At 49.6% G+C, this 10,712-nt stretch overlaps 1 protein-coding gene across 2 annotated transcripts; it reads right to left on the bottom strand.

Moving 5' to 3' along the window:
* Window positions 1-509: 509 nt before the first annotated feature.
* GPR75 (G protein-coupled receptor 75) lies at window positions 510-6,172 on the bottom strand. 2 transcript variants are annotated; one of them, XM_005307351.4, is made up of 2 exons: window positions 4,904-6,172; window positions 510-4,117 (listed from the first exon to the last, which is right to left on the bottom strand). In XM_005307351.4, the coding sequence occupies exon 2, from the start codon at window positions 4,021-4,023 to the stop codon at window positions 2,371-2,373; it is 1,653 nt and encodes a 550-aa protein (XP_005307408.1). In that variant the 5' UTR covers window positions 4,024-4,117; window positions 4,904-6,172; the 3' UTR covers window positions 510-2,370. The 2 variants fall into 2 exon arrangements, with proteins under 2 accessions (XP_005307408.1, XP_008171269.1); XM_008173047.4 differs by lacking the exon at window positions 4,904-6,172 and adding an exon at window positions 4,493-4,777.
* Window positions 6,173-10,712: the final 4,540 nt, after the last annotated feature.

Raw genomic sequence — 10,712 nt, 5'->3', positions numbered from 1 at the left:
CAGCAGTTAACGTAAGAAAAAACATTATAAAATATTTTGAAAAGATTTCAATCCCTTTCTCACTTTACTCATCACACAAATATTGAATACATTTACTTTTATGAGCAAAGTGATCATAACCCTTAATCATGTTATGGAGCTCACATGATTCAAAGCAAATACATAATTTGAGGAGCATAAACAAATAAACCACCTTAAAACCTGATCTAACAATCCTTGCACACCCAAAACTCTCACTGACTTCAGAGGGAGGTTTGGATGTACCAGGAATGCAGAACAGGAGATGTGCAAGTTAAGTACATATAGGACCCAATCCTACATCCATTTCTCAGAGTCAGGGCCCAGTACTAATGTCCTTTCTCAAGTAAAGCTTTCATTTAGTGCAATCAGTGTGGTGTCTGAGTGAGAGCTGCAGGATCAAGTTCATAACATCATATCCACCTCAAAAAATTATGGGGCATCATGCTAAGGAGTAATCCAAAGACAGAAAAAAAAACAAACGTGAGACATTTTAGTTAGTTATATTTTATCATCACTTTAGCGAGGACCGTGTTATTCATTCACAGAGAAAAATATCTGGGTAGGGAGAAAAGAACCATTGAAATTATTTCAACTTTACATTTGTTTAGATTGCTTACTGCAAGAAATTATGTCATGTTTAAATTACTGATTATTACACTTTATTTTCTTTAAACTAAGAAAATTGTTCATTAAAGTGACATTCTTCAAAAGAAACACTGGAAAATAGTTTAGTTTCTAAAAAAGCCAGCTAAAACAATTCACATTACTATGAAAGGATGTTTTTCTATTTCTAAATAATAAATCATTTCCCTGGAACCGAACAATGTAATTTTGTTAATTAAAGATGCCAACTTTTTCAAATTTGGGTGGCTAAAATGAGGCACCTAAACTTGTAAGTGGATTAATTATTTCAGAGCTCCTGCTGAAGTCTATAGGAGTTCAGAGTGTTCAGCACTTTTGAAATACAGACCACTTATTTAAGTGACTGACGTTAAGAACACCAATCTGAAAATTTTGGCTGCAGATTTAATAGCAAAAACTTTATTTTAAAACTAAAACCATTCTGTTTCAATAGGGATTTCTACAACACAAAATACAATAAAACTAATTATCAGCATTATAAAAATATTTAACTTCTATATTTTGTTGCTTATGTAGGGCTGTAGATAAAATGCAGAAGTAGACAAATAATCTGACTTTAAGGTAAATAATTCATCACTAGACTGTTTTAAAATGTTTTAGTAGATAAGAAAATCTGAAAAAAGAGTAGTAATATTATGATTACTTGGTGAATCTGTTTTTTCCAGATATTAGTAATTTCTACCCGCATTTGATGGCTATGTCAGATTTTAATCTGCCAAATATATAAAGTCATAGACAAAAAACAAACAACAACACTGCTCCTCAGGTAACAGTTTGTAAGGTAGAAAATTACATAGGCTATTGCATTAGCAATAAATGCCAGCACGGTGATATTGCAATAGTCATTTGTATCCTCAAGTGAAACTTATAATGTAGGCATTGCAAGTTAACTTTTATCAGTTGAAAATCATTTCTCCATATACCACTAAAATGGTATTATATGACACCAATGTCTACAATCAAGGTATAACAAAAATTAAGATTACCATATAACAAGGCACAATGCCTCTTGCAAGGATCTTTCCTAATAGATAGTGATACACTGCCATTTATAACTAACCAGGAGTGAAATCCTGATCCCACTGAAGTCAGTGAGAATTTTCCATTGACTTCAATAGAGCCAGGATTTCACAGTAGAACCATAGAAAAATTTACTCAGTCTGGCACTTGTTATAGGAATATTATTCATTCTTTCAACTCCTGCAGTAAAACAAACTTTATACTTAAATTATCAAGATAAATCCTTAAGCATCCACCCAATTCACTGGAAACATGGTTTTCTACGTTCTTAAAAATACAGCAAATATATAACAAACCATAATGTTGGCAAAATCTTTCTTTACATACTTTGCCACATGATGTAATTAAACCTACACTTTCAACACTTACAGTGTTCAGCATAAAATTTAGTAACAAAAACACCCTAATATAACTATTCCAAAGTACAAATCTAAAAGATGCCCTTTTTATTAATGGAAAATCATACAATTTCAAGAAAATATCGTGGAAACAGTATTCTACTGCTTAGTTCAACTCTAAATAAACTGAATATTAACAATAATAATAATTTATAAATTGGCAACTGTATAACAAAATCAGATATAATACTATACCTTTGAGTTTAGAATTATCATGAATAAAAACAAACAAGGGGAGACAGACAACCAGATGAAGTGTGGACAAGTTTCTCTGACATCATCCTCCAAGTTAAACAGAGGGGACAGGAATCTGTTTAGCTGAAGTGCTGTCATAATCTCGCACCAAGTCATTAGTGGTATGATAATGCATGGCAATATAGGATTTGGCAAATCCAAAAGTAGACTTTACTGGCTGTAAGCTATTTGGGGTGCTCACTTCCTGGGAAGGGCTGCTGTTATAGATGCTGTAATAAGGTTCAATGCGGGTATTCATGGGGGTTGAGCTGCTCTGTGCATAGTGCTGATGTCCAACAGAAGCCTTGGGACTCAACACACTTTCCTTAGAATGACTAGGACCACAAGCTTGATCCACAAACTTTTTCTGAGGTTTTGGAGACAACATGTATGCTGAATTGGTTTCATGATGGGATGACTTGTTTCTGTTGACTTCCAAGCTCCCTTTGCCCATGGCTCGAAGCCTTGTCTTCTGCTTGCAGCAGAAAAAACCAAAGGCTAAATATTGGAGACACCAAAGGACTCTCCTCCTAAGTCCAGCACTGTTCCGTGAATATATAAAAGGATTTAATCCAGATTTGAAAAAAATGAGAGTAAATCCACACAACTCGAACTGGTAGAGGATGAAACCACCATTACTGGACAGCACATCCTGCACCAAGAAGATTCCCAGGGGGAGACAGCAAACTAAGACAGAGAGGACAATGACCACACATGTCACCACTGCTTTGGAGTCTTTAGCTGTGGACAAATTGACTGCAGACACCAGTTGGAGTCTGGTGGCTGCTGGAGCTGGCAGCTGGCTGAGATTCTTACTGTAGCCATGGGTCTGAACATGCTGCAACTTGTTGTAGTTCTGGTTCATGTACAAAGCAGGCACAGCACACTGCACCCCATCCACCCCTCCTGAAGCAGGAGGTCCAATGAAAGGCTGGGGTCTGGAGGCATCTACTGTGATGATGGGGGGACATTTCCTCACTTGGGCATTTCTCCTCAATGCCTGGGCTATCATGATATAGGAGACTGAGACCACAGCTACACAGCAAATGAAATCACTGACATACAAGTAGAGGATGATCTTCCCTTCGCCACTGATCAGGCTGGACATGGGGAGGCAGAGGCGGGATTTGCGGGTTCTCAGGGTGGCCAAGGTAGCCAGGGTGAAGCTGGTGGCCCACAAGAGCAAGGTGAGCAGTAGAGTGCAAGGGAAGGAGGCAGTTCGGTTGGGCTGCTTCCCCAGCACCATCCGCAGCCGGTGCAGGGCAATCACAGCCACTGTCTTGAGAGACATGATGATGAAGCCAGAGCTGGTGAGGTGGAAAGTGAAGCAGAAAGCATCAGGAACACCATTCACAGAGTTGAAAAACAGGACAAAGGCAAACATGGGGGCAGTTACCCCACAAATGAAGAGATCGCAGAAGGACAAGTTGAGGATCATAAAGTCAAAGTTAGTCCTGAATTTCCTGAAGGCTGGGTCGAAGAAGGACAAGAAGACAATGAGGTTGCCATAGGACCCCAGGCAGAAGATGATGGCTAGCAGAAAGGTGCAGGTGACCAGCGTGGCTGTGTGGATGATCTCCTGGAGATCCCCCTGGAAAGAGGAAGAGGTGGAATTCCCACTGAGAGAGTGCAGTGGCTGTAGCGAGGTGTTGAAAGGATCCAGGCGCTTTTGGTCGGCCCAGTCCTGCAGCCTGTCTGTCAGGTTCATCTTCACAAAAATAAACACACTGCCACCCCCAAAAGGGGAGTCCAGTGCCTCAACTCAGAGGTTTGGGGCAAGCTGAGTCCATGGTGGATGAAGCCTGTACAGCCAAAGAAAAAAAAAGTCAGAGCACAGAGATTAGCCCACAAAAGAGCATGAGTCACTGAATCACAGATGTTAGGAATGAGAGGGACCTAACAGGACACACACCTCATCCCCTAGGAGCTGAGGCAGGGCTTTCCCTAAAGTACAGGAGCCCTCCCAGTCAATAAGGCATTTACAGAGAGGGGCCCAGGGCCAGAGACAGACCCCAGTCCCTGCTCGCAGGGCAGACCTTCCCCGCCCGGTAAAAGAAGGCAAAGGCCCCAGTCAGAGCCGGCCCCTCCCCCCACCCTACAGGCTCCCTGGTGAACAGGGCCATGCCCACCCCACAGCACCACAAATACAGCCCCGCTCCCGCAGCGCGGGTACAGACCCGGAGCCGCTGGAGCAGGGGCAGCGCTGCCCCGCTTGCCCTCCCCCCCGGGAAAGGGAGTCGCTGAGCCTAGGGGGGCGCCGGGTCCGGGGGAGAGGGCGGCGCGGCCGTCTCCTGGCGGGTGGCCCCGGACTCCCCAACCGGGGCCAGGCAGGAGCAGCCGGCAGGATGCACGCAGGGCCCCTGGCGCGCCCGGCACCGCAGCCTCCCTGCCGGCCCCGGCGCTCCCTCCTCCGCAGGTGCCGAGCACCGCTGTGTGCGCCCCCCCTGCCCAGTTGTTTTCTCCTCCCAGATGTGAACCCCCCCCTCCCCCAGCAGAGCCCGTCTGCGGCCCCACGGGCGCCGCCATCCGGGCAGCCAGGCGCGGGGACTCGGGGCCGGTTAGCGCCCGCCCCCGCGGAGCCCCCTTACCTCGCTGCTTGCGGCGGCGCCGGCCTGGCCCCGGGCGGTCCGGCTCTCTGGCGAGCGCGGGGCGGGAGCCTTCCCCGGCTGGGCTGGGGGACAGGCGGCTGCTGAAGTCATCGCCGACGTGCGGGAGCGGATCAATCCCCTCACTGCCACCTGCAGCCAGAGCTCGGCCGCGCGCTGCACCCCAGGGCACGCTCACACTGCATCCCCACCGCACACTGCAATGCACTACTGCACCACAATCACCTACTGCATCCCCACCGCATCACAACCCCACACTTCACCCCAACACACACTGCAATGCACACACTGTAGTACCTCCACAGCACACTGCAATACACACTGCACCACAACCACACTCCACACTGCCACTGCACCCCACTACACTCTGCACCGCACTGCACCACACATTGTAACACACAGTGCAACACCACCACACATTGCGATGCACACTGTACCACAACTATACACTGCACCCCCACGGCATGCGCACACATGCTGCAACACACATACTGCACCATCACCATATACTGCATCACACACTGCACACTACCACATGCATAGTGCACCATCACTATATGCTGCACCACCATTGCACACACACTGCAACACAACTGTGTGTGCATACATGCATGCATACTGCACCACAACAGTGCACACTTTGCAACACAACCACACATTGCAACACCACAGCACACACTGGTACACCCAGTGTGTGTCAACCACACACACATCTACAAATGCAGCAACCCAGCCTCACAGAGCCACACAGACATACACTGCCGTATACAGAAAGACAACCACATACAGCCCCATCACGCCACAACACAGCCCTGCAACCCAGTAATACAAGAGAGAGGCACTGTCACAAGACACTGTAACATAACCATACAACACACAATTACACACAAACATGAGAGAAGCATCATCATCACACAAAACTACCACACACAGCAGCACAACATACAAATAGTAACACAGAAGAAGCACTGCTACCACACACACAAACACAACAGAATACATCTCCAGACCACACAGTGTGTGACAGCAACACACACACACACTGCTGGTGACATGGCAAAGCATAAAACGCTACAAAGTCTTAGAGACACACACTGTGTCAGAGTCACAGCAGCACTCTCTTATCCACATACAAGCCATGACTATGCTAGACCCTATGGCTGCCTCCAGACTGGCAATTTTGGGGAAAAGCATGCCTGTCCTGTGGATAGTGAGCTCTGCGTGCTGACACTGTCTCCTTGTTACATGGCTGTACAGCCAACAAGGGGCCCCAACCCTGGATTGGGAATCCTAGGCACTACTGTAATACAAAATAAAATAATAATAACAGTGAGAGTGCTAGTGTAGGTTGCCTGCTACCATTGGAAGCACGCTGTCATGTAATCCTGCAGCTCTAGATGCCATAGTGTTAAAAATGGGCCCGATGACACTATGGATTCTACTGCTGCTACAAACCAGTGAAGAGCTCCGGTCTGAATTTTGTCAGTATAGATTCAGCCCTAGCGTAGCCAGGAAAAAAGTGTCTTCACAGTGTTGCCAACTCGGGTGATTTTTTTTTTCCAGAGTGATGGGATTTTTCTTAGAACTGGGCTAGTCTTGTGATGAGGCAAGACACTCCAGCCCTCTAGCAAATCTGAGCCTGAGTGGCTGCCCATTCCACTTGCCTGCCGCCTGGGAAAATCAGAGTTGCTGAAGGCAGAGCAGTCGTTCCCCCTTCCCCATCCCTAAAGCCACTTGAAGCCATTCACAAAGGGATGGGGAGGGGGAAGAAGGGAGCAAAAGAGTCTGGCAGCTCAGGGCAGCTCCATTTCCTCCTGCCCCCCCCCCCCCCATCCTGTGAGCAATAAGGATGGGATGGTGCATCTGCTCCTCCCCCTCTCCATCCCTCTCGGGAGAGGCACAGGGGGTGAAGAGCCCCATGGAGGTCCTCCCCCCCATCCTGGAAAGGGGAGATGGGACCCAACTTGCAGCCCCTCCCCCAGCCCCGGAGAGGAAGATGAAGAACCCTAGGCAGAGCAGAGGTGAGGCTGGGCAGGGTTGGGGAGAGAGCTCTGTCAGCAGAGGCCAAAATCCCCTTACCCAATATATCTGGCAGTGTGGGCAGCACTAATTGTCTCTCACACATGGGATGGGCAGGAGTTGTTAAAAAATCAAGACAGACCAAAAAACCCGCAATATAGTAATTTAAAAAAAACTCATAAATTTGGGGTCCAATCTCATGACTGTTTGGGGTCCAACTCATAATTTGTGATCTCTTGTGCGTGGCAATAGTGAACCTTGACACCTGGTTTCAGCACTGGGCAGCTTCCTAGTCTTGATATAGCTACCATGTCCCAACAACTCGGTGGCACACCAAGAATCAAATACTCTGTTGCCTTGGCATGTGCTACAAATGGAAAGGGGGAAAAGACCTGTTAGGAACAGATTTAAAAATTTTATTAAAGTGAATGTTTAAAATTAAATAAACACATCTGGGGTCAGGCTTCGGTTATGGGGGGTACAGGTATCGTTTGCAAGGATGAAAAGATACATACATATTAGTACAACTGGCATCTGCTAGGGTGTGTCACTGCAAAAGGGGCTTTTAGGGGTATGTCTGCAGAAAAAGGTTTGGTCTTAACCTGTGTTAGCTGAGTTGGGTTAAAATAGCAGTGAAGACACAGCAACTCAGCTTTTAACTCAGGCCTGGTCCCCACTAAGCCCCCACTTCGGACTAAGGTACGCAAATTCAGCTACGTTAATAACGTAGCTGAATTCGAAGTACCTTAGTCCGAACTTACCGCGGGTCCAGACGCGGCAGGAAGGCTCCCCCGTCGATGCTGCGTACTCCTCTCGGCGAGCTGGAGTACCGGCGTTGACGGCGAGCACTTCCGGGATTGATCCGGGATCGATTTATCGCATCTTAACCAGACGCGATAAATCGATCCCAGAACATCGATTGCCTGCTGCCGGACCCTCCGGTAAGTGAAGACGTACCCTCAGTTTAGCAGCTCAAGTTAAACCCAATGGGGCAGCTGCTAACCTGAGTTAAAAGCTGAGTTGCTGCTATTTGAACGCAAGTTAGCTAACCTGAGTTAAGAATGCACCTCTTCTCAGGGCCGGCGCTAGGTCTTTTGCTGCCCCAAGCAAAAAAATTTTTGGCTGCCCCCCACCAGTGCCCTCACCCACCCGCACCCCCTGCCACCCCAGCCCTGGGCTCGCTCTTCCTCCCCCCCCACCCGCACCCCCTGCCGCCCCAGCACTGGGCTTTCCCTCCCACCCCACCCGCACCAGCTCTGGGCACTCCACCCCACCTCACCCGCACCCCCTGCCGCCCCAGCCCTGGGCTTCCCCCACCAGTGCTGACTCCACCCACTCCCCGCTCGCCTCCAGCCGGTCCGGTGCTGGCAGGGTCGGGATAAGCAGCGGGGCTCCCGGGCCGTGCCTCAGCTCAGGGTCCCTCCAGCCGGGGCTCCCGCCTCCAGGACTGGCCGGGACCCAGGAGGGCAGAGCTGGGGGGACCGCCCCGGCAGGGGGCTGAGGAGCTGGGGCAGGGCAGCCCCAGAGGGAGCGGAGCGCCAGAGAGCGGGATGCGGGCCCTGCATGGCAGCACCCCGCCCTCTATGGCCCCGCTGCTGCTGCTGCTTCTGGCCACCCTGCTGCAGCCTCTGGGCGGCTCGGGCCGCTTCGCCCAGCCCCAGCTGCGGCGCTGCAGGGGCAGTCACCCTGTGCGCCCGGTGGGGTGGACCCCAACCAGAGTGTCCCCTGCTCGGAGCCCGCCTGGCCCAGCCACAAGGTGCGGGCGCTGCTCCCCCGTGGCTGGTGGCGCGAACCGCAGCAGCCCCAGGGCACCCCCAGTGCACGATGTGCTGCTGCTGCTGCCAGGGCTGGTTCTAGGCTTTTGCCTCCCGAAGCAAAAAAAAAAAGATGGCCAGAATGCCGCCCCTGAAAATGTGCCGCCCCAAGCACGTGCTTGGTTTGCTGGTGCCTAGAGCCGGCCCTGCCTCTTCTGCAGTGCAGACATACCCAACGTGTCTGCTCAGGATGAGGCTCTGCTGCATGTTTGGGGTTTTAGCCTATAGCAGGGGTGGCCAACCTGTGGCTCCCGAGCCACATGCGGCTCTTCAGAAGTTAATGTGCAGCTCCTTGTATAGGCACCAACTCGCGGGCTGGAGCTACAGGCACCAACTTTCCAATGTGCCGGGAGGTGCTCACTGCTCAACCCCCGGCTCTGCCACAGGTCCTGCCCCCATTCCACCCCTTCCCATCCCCTCCCCTGAGCCTGCAGTGCTCTCGCTCCTCCCCTGCCCCACCCCAAGCCTCCTGCATGCCACAAAACAGCTGATCAGGAGGTGCAGGGAGGGAGGAGGAGGCGCTGATTGGTGGGGCTGCCGGGGGCGGGAGGTGCTGGGAGCAGGGAGGGGTGGGAGCTGATGCGGGGCTGCTGTTGTATTACTGGGGCTCTTTGGCAATGTACATTGGTAAATTCTAGCTCCTTCTCAGGCTCAGGTTGGCCACCCCTGGCCTATAGGAATGAACCCTCCAGCCAGGCTGAGTTGGAGGGAAAGGCATGGAAAGTGCTGTATTTTACTGTGTTCAATCTCCAGCCAGTGGAGGGCTCCATAATACAGGTGAACAGGAAAAAGAAATAAGGGGTCAGAGGGCAGCAGGCTCAGGAGGATGCCAGCTAATCAGAGGCAGAGTGTGAGCTGGAGCAGCTGGCTAGCGGCTGTAGCCTCAGAGCTGGGACATAGGTACTGGAACTAGGAATGCTGGGGTGCTGCTGAACCTTGTGGCTTGAAGTGGTTTCCTTCATATACAGAGTTTACAATTTGGTTCAATGGCTCTCAGCACCTTCCCTATACAAATTGTCCAGCACCTCTGAACTGGGAAGAGAAGCAAAGCTGGGACTGATAGGGGCAAGCTGGGTAGGGAAGCAACCTGTTGCTGGCTGTTGTAGTGGCAGCAGCATGCAAGCAGAAGGCATGGGATGGGCAGCAGGAGGAGGAGAGTGTAGAGCAGGGGTTCTCAAACTGGGAGTCTGGAGGTTATTACATGGGGGATCATGAGCTGTCAGCCTCCACCCCAAACCCCGCTTTGCCTCCAGCATTTTTAATGGTGTTAAATATATTTTAAAGTGTTTTTAATTTATAACGGGGGTCGCACTCAGAGGCTTGCTATGTAAAAGGGGTCACCAGTATAAAAGTTTGAGAGCCACTGGTGTAGAGGGCCCCAATGAGACCCTGTTCCAGTTACAGCCCTGTACTGGGAGCTGGGCTAGGCTAGAAACCATGGGTTGATTTTTTGTTGTAACCGTTGACATCACTGGGGTATTTACACTTCTTCCTTTTGCTAACCCAGCCAAGTAACCCCGTTACTTATTTGAACTACTTGAGTGTCAGTGGGGACCCTTGAGAGCTGGAACCTAGAGAGCCTGGTGCTCAAAGCGCCTGCAGCACTTGCCTCTGAGCTCATGGTACATAGAGGAGTTAGCAACCCCCTGCAGCAAAGTGGGTGGACTACAATCTGTCCATTACCATTACTATCTGCAAGTTTCTACATAGCATGATACACTCTCTCTTCTTCCGGACAGGGCTAAGCAGGTTTCCTGCTTGCTTTCTGACAGAAAGTCTCCTGTTGTTTCTAATAGTCTGTGAGAACACTTCTCTAACATTCCTGTGTATTTTGGACACTGGAGTAAAAAAGGTTTCAGAGTAGCAGCCGTGTTAGTCTGTATCCGTAAAAAGAACAGGAGTACTTGTGGCACCTTAGAGACTAACAAATTTATTTGAGCATAAGCTTTTGTGGGCTA

Source organism: Chrysemys picta, chromosome 3, assembly GCF_011386835.1.
Source record: "Chrysemys picta bellii isolate R12L10 chromosome 3, ASM1138683v2, whole genome shotgun sequence".
NCBI classification, from domain to species: domain Eukaryota; kingdom Metazoa; phylum Chordata; order Testudines; family Emydidae; genus Chrysemys; species Chrysemys picta.
Note: the sequence above shows the minus strand (reverse complement) of the source record. Positions and strands in the feature narration are given on the sequence as shown.